Here is a 15630-nt window from a genome sequence, read left to right on the forward strand (position 1 = left end):
CTGCGCCCACGGACTTGCCCTCCCCGGGAGCAGGCACCGACTCTGGACACACACTCCCTGGAAGTGTGATGTGGAGCTGAGTGTTGCTGCCTCTGGGTTCACACTGGTTAGAATTTCAAGAGCGTTTTGATGGTCTAATTTCTGGGTTTCATTCTTCCTGCCGGTCTTTAGTTTCTCTTGATAGGGCCCACTCAACGCTTCCCTTCCAGACTTTAAGAAGAGGCGGGTCCAAGCTCCTCAATGTCCTGTGGAAGCGGCCCATAGAACCAAGGTCTCTCTTTTGACTCTGCCTGAGGGGGTTTAGACAGAAAAAGGCACCTGTTCTGCCAGGCCCCCAAGCAGTGGGCCGCCGAGGGCAGCTTGGTCACTCCAGCAGGCCACTTTCCCACAGTGATGCTCAAGCCGGTGTTTACCTCACTAGGCCGTGGCGGGTGTCCTGGGGGTGGGCCTGCAGAAACACACCTGACCGTTCTGACTTCCAGCTGTCATGAGGTTCTGTGCTGAGAACGCTGCCGCTTCGTCCAGCATCCCCTTTCCTGGTCGTGCACAAATGCTTTGTAAAGTGAGCTACGGCTGTTTTACAAAACTAAATGAACACAACGTCTAGGAGACAAAACATCGTCATTACTTCTCTCTGGATATTTCTGACGTGCCCACTGGTCGCGGTGAGTGCCCCGTGGTCCCCAGCTGTGATCCTGGCCAGGTCCCACTGCAGTCCCAGACGAGACCATCCTGACGCGAGCTCACAGCCTCTGTCGCACCTCTCAGGGATTATTATTAAGACGTACGTGTTAACGGCAAAACCACAAAACGCGATAAAATTACAAGTCAGACAACGGAAATCCTGAGTTTAAAGACGATTACACATGCGATCTCTTAAAAAAAAAATCATAAAAAGAGATAATTCGTTATAAGGGACAGGACAACTCTTGCTCCCAATTTAGCATACAAAGTGAAAACTGGTAACTATACTTGGGAAAAACAAAAACAAAACATTTATTTGAACAGCCAAGAAAAAAACCGCAATTTATTAGGATTCAACAAAGCGTTGTACTTTCGGCGCGTGTTCTTCAACAATCACATTCTAGGAGGAAAAACATGAAAAGCCACAAACTTGTTTTTTAATCTCAGAGTTACAGACATCTTTAATTCAAAATAAAAGGCCAAAAAACAAAAACAAAACAAAACAAAAAAACCCAAAACACAAAAACAGTCTTTATCTGTCCATCTTCAATTTTAAAACATCAGGAGTTTTTCTACAACTCAATGCTAAATGGCAGCATGGGAAGCTGTGCCTGGGTGTGTGCACGCGGACACACACACGCGCGCGGACACATGCACGCAAACACGCACGCACACACACGCACACACCCGTGCACATGTATTCGATGTACGTACGCAGGTGTGTAAACATCAGATACACAGGACGCACGTCACGGCAATGAGATGCAGTTGCTCTGCGGAAGGGCTACCGAGCTGAGCGTGCCACTGAAACTCGGGAGGGAACACCTTGAACCCAGTTTGTGCATAGTTCATGATCCTCTATGAAACCAGCTTCCATCCATCTGCAGCCTCGCAGGACCTTTTTCTTAATTATTTTTTGTTTTGATAAAACCATTAAAAAGCTAATTAAAAAAAAACATAATGCACAAGTTTCCTGATCAAGCAGGCAGGGAGCACAACGTTCATATATATCTATATATTTTAAAACATACTCCAGGGTATGTTATTCCATTGTCTTTTTTCCTTTCAAAACAATCAAAACATTGATCATTTTTAAAACATAAAGCAATTTTTAATATATAAAGCACTCTTCAAACATCTATTTCTTTTGAGTCCATTATTTGGTAGATATGTAACTGCTACACATTAGAGATTAGGTATTTTTCTTCTTCGCCTCTTTTTTTTTTTTCCTTTTTTTGCTTGTTTTTTTTTTTCAGTAATGTCTTCAGTGCTAGGAGTTGGGTTTAAAAATACATGAAATGGTATGGGGCTGCCTCTCAGGAACCCGGGCTTTCCTGAGAGCGCGTCCAGCGTGCGTGAGACAGTGGCCACGACGCCTCGTCACCTGATGAAGGAGGAAACAGGAGTGGAGTCCATAGCGACGGCAGGGAGGGGCCACAACAACAGTGTCACCCCAGAGCTCTGAAGTAGCGCATCTCATTTGAAAATAGGTTTCTTTATGACGCGAGTCTATTTTTTCTTTTTTTAATTCCTTTTTTTTTTATTTTAAAGTTTGAAAGAGAAAAAAAGGTCTGTAAACAGGTGGGAGCCCAAACCTTGGGCTCCTCCAAAAGCAGTCACAACCCACATCCAAGTGCTTGTCCTGTCCCCTCAGCGGGAACCACCCACTTTACAAGTATCTATGGCCACAGTTCAACAACAGTTTTTTTTTTTTCCTCTTTAACTTTATATTCCAAATGGAAAAATGGTGCAATACTCTGGTAATAATTTTCTTGCGTTAGTCCACAATAAAAAGCTGCTAAAGGTAGGTATACATATTATTTCTCCAGAGATATACACTGTAATTTTTAACGCAGTAACACAGTCCTTGAGTAAACATTTACACGTGAACTGTCGCTGGCCCTGTCCTGTGCCTTCTTCTGAACCTACGGGATTAGCTACAGGAAGGGCCGGGACACTCAGTGCAAAGTTAGAAGCTAAGAACAACAATTGAATGGTTGACCAAGGCGCAAAAAAAAAAAAAAAAAAAAGCATATACTGAATACAGGGAAAACCCACAGTTAATCCCTCACGCACTTTCAAACACACACACACGCAAACACGCACACACGCATGTAGGCTATGAACTCAGAAATGTTTCCTAGAGCCTGTTTCTGTGTACTGATGTCGACCTGGAAGTGTGGAATTAGACTTAGAAAGTGTTCACATTTCCGTATTGGCCTGCTGGATTCAAGTATTTGCATGTTTGATATGTCTCTTTTTTTTTTTTTTTTTTTTAATTTTAAAAAATATTTTTTTGGGATTAAAAAAATGACATGAAAAAGTAATGAAACAAGGGTAATGTGCATAGGCGGATCCATGGGGATAGAGAACAGATCGCAGACCGCTCCTCCCGTCCATCTATCTGTCCGTCCGTCCGTCTGTCCGTCGGTCCACTGTGGCCGGGCTGCGGCCGCCTGCCGTCCGTCCGTACCAGTGATCAACACCGATTCCACCCCTGATTACTGGACCGCCTCTGGTAATGTGCATAATCATCACAGGCTCATTTTAAATAGGCTTTCCCGTCTCCCCCCACTTGATAAAATAACCCTTTCCAGCCCACAATCTGAAAAGTGCCCTTCATGATACAACTATCCTAAGCAGCTTTATACTTACAAAATCAAAACAACACACCATACAAACAACAAAGGACAACACAAAAAGCTATGAAAAGAATCCTGTCATTAGCATGTGACACTGACCAACGCAGCCGGCACTGTCTCAGAAACAGTTCGCAGGGGCTGCAGCAAGGGTCTGGCTTGGGGACTGAGTGGAGGTACTCGAAGGGCTTCCGGGCGGCTTGGGTCATGCGGGTCCTTGGCGACGCTGGGACTGGAAAGGGCCGTGTGTCCTCTTCCGAGCGCTGATGATTGTGGCTCTGGCTGGTGGGCCGCTTACATGGACTCCCCGCTGAGGAGGTCTCCAGGAAGCAGGGTGTTGAGCGGGGTGGGGCTGCCGATCACCCTGCCATCGTCAGCGCTTGGAGGGCCCCACAGGCTGCTTGAGTACTGGGGCACCCCACCCCACAGCAGGTCGCTGCTCCCTTTGCTGCCCAGGCACGGGGCGCTCCAGTGGCCAGTGTCGCTGCGCACCAGGCCGTGAGCACTGCCTGAGGCACCCAGCCTCGTCTGGCTGGTCCCCGAGCTGGACTGCCAGCTGGAGGTGGGGGGCAGTGCTTGGCCCTGCGCTAAGAAGCGGTTCACCTCTTCCTCGCCAGCGAACTCGGCCAGGATGGTGGTGTTCCCCAGCACGCACCTACAGCAGAGAAAAGGCCGATGAGCGGAGAGCCCGCATTCTGCGGAGGCAGTGCCCCGGCTACCTCTGCTCCTCCTGAGCCCGGTTGCATCTCCCCTCACTTCATCTGCCTCGGTGCTGTCTATACCAGTGCACGGAGCATACTCTCCAAGGGCATGTGTGAGCACATACTTATACCCGGGGAACAAGTCCTGGGCTCTGGCTACCGTGGAATATAAACCAGGTGCCACTGAGTCATCGACACCACCTCACAGCAACCCCAAGGGTGTCCGAGTAGAACTGTGCTCCACAGGGTTTCCAATGGCTGGATTTTTGGAGGCAGATTGCCAGGCCTTTCTTCCAAGGCACCTGTGGGTGGACTTGAAACCTTTGGATGAGCAATAGAGCGCTCTGTGCCACCCAGGGACTCTGTCTCAAAAACTAGAAGTGACTAATTTCCTCCTCTCAGAGCTAAAGCCCACATCTCCAGTGGTGTGGAGCTGCCTCCTCACACACTGTATCTAATGTTCTTAAATTAGGGGACAGGCAGGCGCTGGCTGCAGGGTGGCTGCTCTGCTCAGCGGCGGGAACGCGTCACCTCCAGGGTGTTGCTGAGGGGAGGGTGCTTCCTCTCTAGCAGTGGGGTCTACGTTTACTTCTTGGGAAACATTTCCCTAGTTGAGGGCACAGCCCACACAACCTAACAGAACCGGCACCTGAGACCCCGGCCTGACCAGCCTGTGCCACAGCCCCGGGCCCGGAGGGACGTACATGTGCAGGGACTTCTGGGCCTTGGCAGCTTCCTCCTTGGAGCTGTAGCGGACCACGGCGTTCCCCTGCGTCAGGTTCAGGTGGAATGTGACAAGAGGACCGTGCTGCAGGCACAGCGTCCGCAGCGTGGAGCCGTCGATCTGAGCGGGGAAGACAGGGGGTGTCACTTGCTGTCCGCCATTGCGCTCACCACATTCCTCACTACGTCTGGAGAAACGACACCTTCCCTGAGAAGGCCTTCACCTCTGTGCCAGGTGGCTCGTTTTATTCTGGGACAATATCTACAGCGTAGAATTTGCATTCCGGCCATTTGTAAGTACACTTCATTGGTGTTAAATACGTTCCCATGCTGTGCAACCTCCCCACGACCTACCCCAGAGCTTCCAGACAGGAGCCCTGCACTTTCCGTAGTTCACTCCCTAGCCCCTGGTAACCTCTAGCCCACGTTGTCTCTATGAATTTGCTGCCATGTGATTTAAATCTTCGGTATTTCACTCTATCTGATGAGCTGGCTAACCAGTGGTAGGAAAACAGCCCCACCCCGGGGTGTGAAGCCCTCTCATCTGACGACACCACGCGGGCAGAGCCTTTGGCTTACAAAGCCGCAGGGGCTAGATGGCTTCGTGGCTCCTGACTGCTGACTTCGGGGATGGGCAGGTGGGCGGGGTCGCAGGGAGGTGGGTGGGGTCCCTGGGACCGCAGCATCTGTGTAACCGGCACAGTCACACATTCCCCAGGAGTGTGGGCCACAGCAGACTCCAGCCACAGCAACTTGCCGCTGCCTTGGCACAGATTCCCCACTGCTCACCTCTGCACACTTGCCTAGGAAGCTCTGGAGCCTGAGGGCTGGGTTGCCATTGCCCAGACGGCCTGGTCTGCACTGACGAGTGGTCTATGTGCATGTGTGTGTGTGAGGGGCGCTTCGTGGCAGCGTACTGGTGCACTCACCTGGGGTGTGAGGTTTCGAAGAACGAGCCAGCTGCTGGTCCTTCCTGAGGTGTCAGTACTCCAAGCAGAACCTGTGCAGCAAGCCCAGGAGAGAGCTCAGCGCAGAGGCCGAGGGTCAGTCAGACAGCATGTCCTTGCCCAGGTTCCTCACCTGACCTCAGTTATGGTGACCCAGACTAGCCCTGACTGGCCTAAGACAGCACTGCTCAGCCTCTGAACTCAGATCTCACTGCCCCGTGGACCCCTCCCGCCCCAGCTCTCCTGCCCCAGGTCTCTGAAACCCCAGAGACCTGTGTGGAGATGGGGAGAGGACATGCCCAAGAATCCTGGCCTCCACTTCTTCCTGCCTCGGGCCCCTAGTTAGAATCAGTGCTTGAAAACTCCACTTGTTAGAAAATAAACAAAAACACCACATATACTGCTACAAAAACGTTAAGACAATTATTTTCAAACTACATGCAGCAACTTAAATCTCCACTTTCTTAAGCTTGGCTGGGGCAGCCCATGGGGCCACAGGAGTATAATGGCATGACAGAGCTGTGGCTTTTAAACTGGGCTTGTTTGGGGCAGTGGAGCCTGGAGAGGGTTGGTGGGGTGGGAAGCCTGGAGGCTGACCAGTGAGGGCAGCGTGGCCTCTCAAGGGGAGCTGGGCCTCCTGGCCTAGCCAAGGCCCTGACCATCTAGGGTGGCTTCAGCCTCCTGCTGACCCCTCCCAGGGCAGCCGCAGGGACGCAGTGATAAGGTCATTCCCTAACACGGACAAGCCCCTGCCCCCGAGGCTCCACCACAGTGGCACATACCTGAGGAGTAGGAGCTGGTCCAGCCGAGGGGGCTGGCTCCCCAGGTGGAGGAAGGCTTGGGATTGGCTAAGCCTGGAGGCGGCCGTGTGGGCGCAGTAGTGTTTCTGGGCACCTTCCACAGTTCATGAGACAGGGAGGCTTGGGTGTGGGAGGCTGGGCCAGAGGACCACGTGGACTTAATGTCTGACAGCTTACCTGGAAAGGCAGAGAAAGGGCACACACTTCTTAGGACACAGGAGAGCGGGCCTTGCCAAGCCACAGGCCCACCGTGGGCGAAGCGGCGCCCTCTGACACGAGCAGGTGGCGCGGTGAGACGAGAGACACAGGAGAGCAGGCCTTGCTGAGCCACAGGCCCACCGTGGGCGAAGCGGCACCTTCTGACACGAGCAGGTGGCGCGGTGAGACCAGAGACACCAAGCAAAGTTCCCGGAGGTTAGAACACAGGGCGAGCACTCAGAGGCATGTCTGCAGGGCCTGGTGCAGACTGCATTTTCAGCACTTAATCAATCTGCTAAATGCTGCTGTTGCTGGGTGCCCTCGAGTCCATCCCGACTCGTGGCGACCCCACGTGCTACCCTATGTGTTACCGAGCAGAACTGCTCCACAGGCCTTCCTGGGCTGTAATCTTCACGAGAGCAGATAACCTGGTTTTACCTTGTGGAGAAGCTGGGTGGGTTCCAACTGTCAACCTTTCGATTGGCAGCCGAGTGCTTTAACAGCTGTGCTACCAGGACTCTTTTGCTAAATGTGCCAGACACAAATCTGCCACCAAGAAAAGAGAATTTCACAGTTCAGCATTACAGCTGACTTTTCCACATGTTCTGTAAGACTTTACACAACCTATCATTCAACGCAATCCCCCAAGGGGAAAGGTGGTGCAGTCCTGCCTTCTGCTGCTCCTGCAAGGGCTGCCCCTTTGCACAGCGACGCTCCGGTCCATCACTGCGCTCTCCCCAAGCTGCAGATGCCCCGAGTATCTGGATGCTGTGGCTGCTTCCCCGGGGCTGTGAGGCTCAGTGTCCCTGCCCAGTTCAGGCTGTGTGGGGGAAAGCACACCCTGTCACCAGCAGCAGCAGTGCACAGCCGGGGCTGGGGCAGGATGCACAGACATCACAGAGCCCCCCACCGCCTGCCTCGGCGGCCCAGGGCAGGCCAGGGCAGAGATTCCAGTCGGACACGGGTCCCTGTGCCCTGCAGTGACCAGGTCAGCACGGATGGGACCCCACACGCACCCCTGGGGCAGTCTCCGGCCCTGGCCCACAGAGGGGGAATGGCTACTGGAACTGACAGTGATTTCACAATGAACAAGTACTGATTAGGAAAACATAAAATGCCTTAAAAAGCCACCGTAGATACTGGGAGGATGATTTTATTGCCCCTTCTCCTTAGCTGGATGATCACGGAGCTGTTAAAGGTCTGAAATATCTCGCCTTTTTAAATGCTAGAAGGAGCACGACTAAAAATGATGTAAAAAAAAAAATTTTTTTTTTTAAATAAGATGCTAAATTACACCAAAACTACTTCCCCTCCAGATACTGGTCTCAAAAGAATTCCTCCAGCATCCTCTCACTGGTGTAAATGAAGCTGGGTGGAGTACAGAGAAACATCTGAGGAAGTTTATAAACAACTCTCCTTGGTTAAGTTCCGTATTTCCCTGCAAACCTGCTAGACGTTTTACGTGTGCGTTCACGTCTCTTTATACGCTTGGCTGAAAATGTTCAGCTTCGAGTTCCTCTGAGCTTTCATAACATCTGTCAGTCCCCCTCTGAGCCTAAGAGGAACTTCCTGCGTGGAAGACCTGCACACTGCGCAGGGGTGGGGGATCATCAGGTGACACACGTCAGGGTCCTGGGCAGCAGCCACGGTTTCCTCCATCCCTGGTGGAAAACTCAGGTACAGCCTGTGTGCCCCTTGCTGTGTAGCCCTGGGGGAGGGAGGAGAGGTGAGGACCCAGGCAGTTAGCCAGCAGCCGGGCATTTTACAGACGTGTCACTTGCACAGCGACCCTCCAGAGGCGGCACTGTCACTCCACCTCTCAATGTGATGGTCCATGGCCATCAGGGCAAAGTCCCTGCCCGTTCTTCTCTACGTGCGACTTCCTGCTGGGCGAGTGGGCACACAGACCCATAGGGAAAGCTAGGGCCTGTCGACGTCGTGCTTGGGGAAGAAAGAAAAGGCTACCTGCAAGTCGGGAGGCCCATGCATACCTGCAATGCTAGGTGCGGATGCAATGCTGCTCAAAGAGCTACTGTAGCCGGAGGCACTGAGCGGCCAGGCACTGGAGGAAGGCAGCGTGGCATTCTGAGATGACGGTGGGGAGGACCCTGCAGAACCAAACAGGCACTAAGACAGGTGGCAGCGGCTGACTGGTCAGCAACTCTAACTTCGGGCTGCCAGGATCTTAGAACCCACAAGCACGTTCCCTCCTGAGCTGCCATTTTGGGTGGGTGGCTGGGAATGACAGCGTGACATGGGTCAGAGGCCCCTCAGGGCCCATCCTTTCTGAGGGCCAGGAGGCAGAGGCCAGGGTGCCGTGCTAGCTTCTCTGAGGTGGGTCTCCAGTCACGAGACTCAAGGATTATCACTGGCATTGTCAAAACCCAACCTCAGAGCTGTAGAGAATCACACTGATCTCTCCTTCCGAGTAAGATAAAAATAAAAACACAGGGCAGGGCACTCCTCATACTTTCACACCTCCAACGATATCCACAAAATTAAAAAAAGAGTAAAATGAAACTCCAAGTCTTTTGTTATCAATTTTGCCATAAAAATACCAGTACTTTTTATGATGTGAAATGTTCCCGTGTCTCAGGCATCCCAGTACCTCCCGTTCACATTTCTCTTGCAATACAGGGGTGTCCAAGACAAGCCTGTCGTAGCAACAGGAGTTCCCTGTGCCGGGAACGGGGTGGGCTGGATGTTCCCCGACCTGGGGAAGCTCTGCCTGTGCTGGTATTTGCTGGGTTTTTATGTCATGCCTTCACAACTCTCTGAGGACAGCAGCAGCTGGAGAAGAGAATGAGGGTGGAGTGGAGTGGGGTGAAAGGAGGATGGAAACAGCTCCTCTGACTTGAAAAATGACTCTGCCAGTGAGTGCACTGACTAGGGCAGGGCGGAGGGACGGTGTCTGGCTGTATCATTCACTACCACAGAAGAATCTGAGGGCTTCCCAAAGGACACAGCACCCTGCTGCAGGGCACCTCCTCAACGGTGCAGTGCTCAACATGCACAGCTGTGTGCGGCTGCCCTGCCATAAGCAGCCGCTTTAGAATGAGGGCACCAGAGCTGATAAAAATTAAAATCTACCTGTTATCTGCAGACCTTTGATATTATAAAAAGAAACATGTTGGCTCTGATGACAGCCTAAGTTTACTTTCCCAGCAGACTCAAAGTGATGCTATAGGACAGAGTACAGCTGTCCCATAAGGTTTCCAAGGCTTCTTTATGGAAGCAGACTGCCACATCTTTTTCCTGTGGAATGGGTGCTGGGTTCCAATTACTGACCTTTCAGTTAGTGGCTGAACACTTAATCACCACACCACCAAGGCCTCTCTACTATAGCCCCAAACCAAACCCATTGCCGTTGAGTGGATTCCGACTCATAGCAACCCTATACGACAGAGTAGAACTGCCCCATAGGGTTTCCAAGCAGCAGCTGGTGGATTTGAACTGCCGACCATTTGGTTAGCAGCCAAATGCTTAACCACGGTGCCACCAGAGCTCCTTTCATTTACTGGCGAAACATAATCAATCTGAGATCCCAAAACTATATATAGACTATTTAACTTGATTTGTTTTCTTTTATAATTAATTAATAATTGGGTACTCAGATTTTAAGTGTTCTGGCTTCGCAATTTTTAGTTTTAATAGTGGCATTTATCCCATAAGTTAATTAAATTCTCTGGTAGATGAAGCATTAGTGTAAATATGTCGTAAGACAGCATGAGTGTACTCACCGTCTGGCTAAGTTTCACTTCATAAGGTTTAAAATTGTGAATCACATCCAAACGATTACTGGCTAATGTAAATTTTTAATATCAAGTCAGCACTTAATGTCAATGGCAATAAGAAACAAAAATGCAAACAGAAAAAACCCACACCCAGTATTCACAGTAAGATAAAACCCCAAATCCCACTATGAAAATATGTGAAATGAATGAGCCAATATCAACAGGTGTGTGTGATCGCGCCTCTCACTTTTTTTCTTCTCGGGCACGTTTTCTTATGTTTTCCCTCTCCCTACCTAGACGGAGCTGGCCACTCGACACTATGAAGCCTTCAGTGGCGAGACACCCACGCGCCTCCCTCCAGTGCAGCCGAGGCACTGGCCCTGCTGGGAGCAGTGAAGATGGTCTGACTGTCTACTTCTCCTGCACGGTGGTGGTGGGCTTTTAACCACTTCTAGGTAAAGATGCGCTCATTATGCTCATTTTGCTCTCAAACAACATACCCTAACACGTGCCCTAAACAAAGCCAAGAGGGGCACCTGGGCTGGCCCTGGGTGAAGGCCGGGTCTGGAGGCCTGGCCAAAATCTCTGATATTCACATAACCCTAAATATGAGCTCCCCAGGAATCTTACGACATGCATGCAGAGCTTGGGGCTGCCCGGGGAGATGGCCGTCTTATTTCTGTAATTTCAGAGGTGGAGATGCCATTTTCTTGTCTTATCTCAAAGGCTGGCGCATTTCTAACAGGGAAACCCCTTCTCCTTTAAGTCCATCCCCCCTACGCTGGGAAACGACTGCTGAGCTCTGTCTGCATAATACCTGTACTTCTCCTCCAGGCTACCTCCACCACATCAAGGCATGTGAGGGTAAGTGGCAGAGGCTGTGTGCCATGCCCCAGCTGCCACATAGTGGCTGAGGGGACAGTACAAGTGCTCGACAATGTCTGAATGTGGGTATCAGTCAAGAAGCTCTGCTCCACACCATGTAACCTTGGTCCTTCCTTCTTGATCAGTGCCATCTGCATCACGGTGCCCACAACGCTTAGAACACAGCCTACCCTGTCCGGGCTGACTCGGCACCACGGACACCACACTGCCCACAACCCTCAGAACACAGCCTACCCTGTACCCGCTGACTCTGCACCACCTCACACACTGCCCAAACCCTCAGAACACAGCCTACCCTGTCCCTGCTGACTCGGCACCACCTCACACACGGCCCACAACCCTCAGAACATAGCCTACCCTGTACCCGCTGACTCGGTACCACCTCACACACTGCCTACAACCCTCAGAACACAGCACCTACTCCTCCCCACTCTGGCACAACCTGCTGCCACACTCAGTGGGTCTCCTATGTCGGCCTAGGCCACATTCTGTCCCTGTGTCCCACAAAGGCAGGCTCCGTTTCCTGCAGATCCGTGCTGCCATTCCCCTGCACAACCCTGGCCGCAGGGAGGCTGCCCTGCTCTGTGCTCAGTAATGGCTGCAACAAGGGACAAGGAATCACAGCACTGAGAAGGCAGGATGGTGTAGATTTCGTCAACCGGCTGGCCGCACCTCAGATCCCTTTAGAATCCCATCACTTCCAAGGTCACAGAGACAAGGCCAGCTCTCCTGTGGGCTCCATTTTAAGTAGGAAACCTGTAGTCATGTTCTTGGCACCTAATGGCCCACGTGGCCCTAAGAATCTATGGTCCGTAGCTGTTCTCTCCACACGTTAGAATATCAATGACCTGTGTGCCTGAGGGAGGCTGGGGTCCTGTCCTTCTCACTGCTGGATCTGAAAGCTGGGTTCCTGTTCTGCAGCCTCACAGCTGCCTCTCTGTGTACAGCGGTCTGACCACTGGCTGACACAGTGCGTGCCACAAATCAGCACTGCCAGTTTGTATTGGGAAGTAAGACCTGGACAAACTTCAGTCTTATCACTCGACTTTCTGTGGACCAAAGACTAGTCCGGAGTGGATGTGTTGAGTCGGCTCATTTTTAGTTTAGAGTAAACCAAATTTAAAGTGGAAACGTTTCCACTAATTTTTAACACAAGGCTTAAAAGAATGCTCAAAAAATGTTGTTAATAAATCCAGCAAAATACTTACCCAAAGTCAACTTCCGTTTTCACCATGAACACTACCTTCTGCTGCTGCTCAAGGTGGCCACAGAAGGTGCCCTGTCAACTACGTTTACACCATACCTGCCTTACAACCAGGACGACCGTCAGAGACGGCACACCTGTGAGTTTAGGGTGCTTCCCAGCACGCATGCAGATGAGCGCCCGCTCTCCTCACCTCCACTTTTGAGGAGGTAGCGGTTAACGTCCTGGATGGTGGTGTTAATTGTAGGCCCCGTGGGGACACTGCCGGGAGTGACATCAGGGTCGTTTTCGGGATCGATGTTCTGTAGTCCTTTCCACGGTACTCCAGGATGGAATTCTGTCCGTGAAAACCATGACACGAGGCCACGTATCAGACTACTGTCACTTTTCTTCATGATACTAAAAACCCTTTTTTTTAAATCAGTCTGTGGAAACCTTAATAATGTGCTAATTAAATTAAGAGGCGGCTTTAGGCTCGCTTCCATTAAACTCTTCAAGCCTGTGGAACAAACTAGAACCAGGCACAGTAGCTGCCCCAGGAAGGCAGTTTCCACAGAGGGCATGATAGAGTCCAGGAGCAATTCTACTAGGGTGGCTTGTTGGGCCACTTTTCTGTCCTCTTTGTTCCCTGTCCTTCGCCAAATTAAGGGGGCTACAGAAAAAAGTGTAGCAGCCACAACCGTGGTTTCCAGGGAAGAAGCCGACGCTATGGGGTGCGTGCTCTCAGAGTTCTATCACCCCTGGGGCTGGAAGCACACTGCTGTCTGCTGCACAGAGGTGTTGCCTGGTCTTACCTGGGGGCCAGCTGATGCTGGAGCCGTTTGAGATTTTATCACTGTCAGATTTGGCACGTGACCAGCTGTGGGTAACAGCTACAGGAGGACTGGCTGGTGACTCACTGTTCTGGATTAAATCGTACCGGCTGTAGGAGTCGTCAATGGAGGATTTGGCTGGAGGCCCGATGCTCAGAGCTCCAGGGATAGCACCTACCGGCACAACGGAAACAGAGCGCTGAGTGAACACCCCCTCCTGACACCAGAGCAGATATCGGTTTTGGCCTTTCCAAAGTTGCACGAATTATAAGTTTTCGTTTGTTGAGCATTCTCAGAGAGTAAGTGCACGTTAGCCCAAAGGTAGTCCTTTAAAGGCTGAAGCCCTTAAGAATGCCTCTGGAGTTCCTGCGTGGTGCAAATGGCTCACACGCTTGGCTGCTAACCAAAAGGCTGGAGGGTGGAGCTCACCCAGAGACACCTCAGGAGAAAGGCCTGATCTAATTCTGAGAAGTCAGCCACTGAAAACCCTGTAGAGTGCAGTTCTACTCTGACACATGGTGGGGGTATGGGGGTAGGTGGGCAGAGAGAGCCAGGAGTCAGGTCAATTTGAAGGCAACTGGTAAGAATAGTTTATCAGGCTGGAAGTCTTCATAAAATGCATATCCATGTCACAGAAGGCTGCCCATAATAAATTTTGGGGGGCAACGTAAGAATCTTGTGTTAGCTATCAGGTTTTCTGTTGTCTCTGTGTCTTGCCCTCCCTCTGGCTGCTGCCCTCACCTGCTACAGCTGCAGAATGACAAGCTAACTGGGCTCCTGGGATCAGCGGACTGAGACATGTACTTCCTAAGCTGACCAGCTGAGGGCAACTGTGCTCTCTCCTGCCAAGTGCAGGGCCCAGCTGGGCTGGGATGGTTTTCTCGTAGAATTAACAATTAACCATTAGGAAGAATTTTCTCCATCTTTTTAGAATGCTTTATATCAAGAGAGAATTACATAACCCATTACTTCGCTGTTTTGCATCCAGGGAGTTCAGAGCTAAATTTAATGCTTAACAGTGATATTAACTCATTTTTTGCTTCTTCCTCCCTTCTAAACATTTGATTTCCTATTTTTATCATTTTATTGTAAAAATTTCTGTTGAGCGGGCTCAAATTCTCCCTTCAAGACAACAGATGAAAATAAAAAGTATATAGGCTACGACCTATATACTTTGCTGCTCTGGGCACTTCAGTTACTTCTGGGTTTGTAGCTAAGATCTGATGGTGGAGGTTTCAAGCAGTTTGATCATTCAAAAGCTGGGATCTTATTTACTCCACAATGGAAATGGAATATTTTTTTTAATTCAAATTTCAGCACTAAATTCTTAGAAAAGAAATCTACAAATGAGTATGTTATACAATTGGATGACCAATTAATAAGACGGCAATAGCCCAAAGCAGAGGCTTGTGGAGCCAACACACCATGCTTGCTAGGGTTCTGATCCAGAGGAGAAGCGGCACTGGGTAGGTTATCCACGGCATTGGGGTGAGTCCACTGAGGCAGGCGTGACTGCGACTGCGATGGGTCCTTCACCGACAGGCCACCCGTGACATCCATGCTGTTGACATTCATGTTTGGGTTCAGTCCGGCTGGAACAAGATATGCTAATTAAGGTGTGCCTGTTTTACTCTAAATTACGGCACCCTAAAGATCTCCCCGGAGCGTGGTGGCACAATGGTTAAGAGCTCAGCTGCTAACCAAAAGGTCAGCAGTTCAAATCCACCAGCTGCTCCCTGGAAACCCTGTGGGGCAGTTCTGTTGTCCTCTAATGTCACTGAGTCAGAACCGGCTTGACTGCACCTAACCACAACAAAGGTCTCCTAGAGGGCCAATCTCAACCTTAATTTATGGTCCAGGACCTTAACTGTTAACTCTTAATATATGAGTAAAATAAATGTTTTGTTTTCTTAGCAACACAGACTTCTAGGAATTTTATTGGTGAATTGAGATGAAAATGCTAATGAACATTTGATTAAGTGAAACCAACAACCCTCTTCATTTTACTCAAAAATAGAACAAGTCCAAATAACCGGGAAACCTTTTCTGATTTTATGTTCTATTACCGGAACTCCCAAGATCAAAAACACTTTCAGAATTCTGAATTGTTTTCTAAGGTATCACCTACAGAACAGGGACAGTTTAATTCTGCCTTTGGTGAATTTCTCCAACCAGGACGGCGGCCTCGTGGAAGAGCCCACTCCTTCACCATTTTTGCCTTCACCAAGCCTGAAGCTCCCCCTTTCAAACAGCGCACTCCCTGGTCAGACCCTGGGTGCAATTGCCTCAGGGCCGGGCGTGCA

The 15630-nt window shown here is 50.5% G+C and overlaps 1 protein-coding gene across 9 annotated transcripts in view; it reads right to left on the reverse strand.

The window, feature by feature from the left end:
- Window positions 1-2695: 2695 nt before the first annotated feature.
- Window positions 2696-15630, reverse strand: part of TNRC6C (trinucleotide repeat containing adaptor 6C) — a 124069-nt gene continuing 111134 nt past the window's right edge. For 6 of the 9 annotated variants that reach the window (XM_064270653.1, XM_064270650.1, XM_064270652.1 and 3 more), the window contains 8 exons: window positions 14752-14919; window positions 13310-13501; window positions 12709-12852; window positions 8684-8800; window positions 6477-6671; window positions 5677-5771; window positions 4729-4868; window positions 2696-3978 (listed from right to left, as the gene is read on the reverse strand). In XM_064270653.1, coding sequence (XP_064126723.1) covers window positions 3618-3978; window positions 4729-4868; window positions 5677-5771; window positions 6477-6671; window positions 8684-8800; window positions 12709-12852; window positions 13310-13501; window positions 14752-14919 — 1412 coding nt within the window. In that variant the 3' untranslated portion in view covers window positions 2696-3617. The remainder of the gene's footprint in view (window positions 3979-4728; window positions 4869-5676; window positions 5772-6476; window positions 6672-8683; window positions 8801-12708; window positions 12853-13309; window positions 13502-14751; window positions 14920-15630) is intronic. The other 3 variants (XM_003417232.4, XM_010596923.3, XM_023556853.2) reach the window with 3 other exon arrangements.

The sequence above is a fragment of the Loxodonta africana genome, chromosome 18 (assembly GCF_030014295.1).
Source record: "Loxodonta africana isolate mLoxAfr1 chromosome 18, mLoxAfr1.hap2, whole genome shotgun sequence".
Taxonomy (NCBI): Eukaryota; Metazoa; Chordata; class Mammalia; order Proboscidea; family Elephantidae; genus Loxodonta; species Loxodonta africana.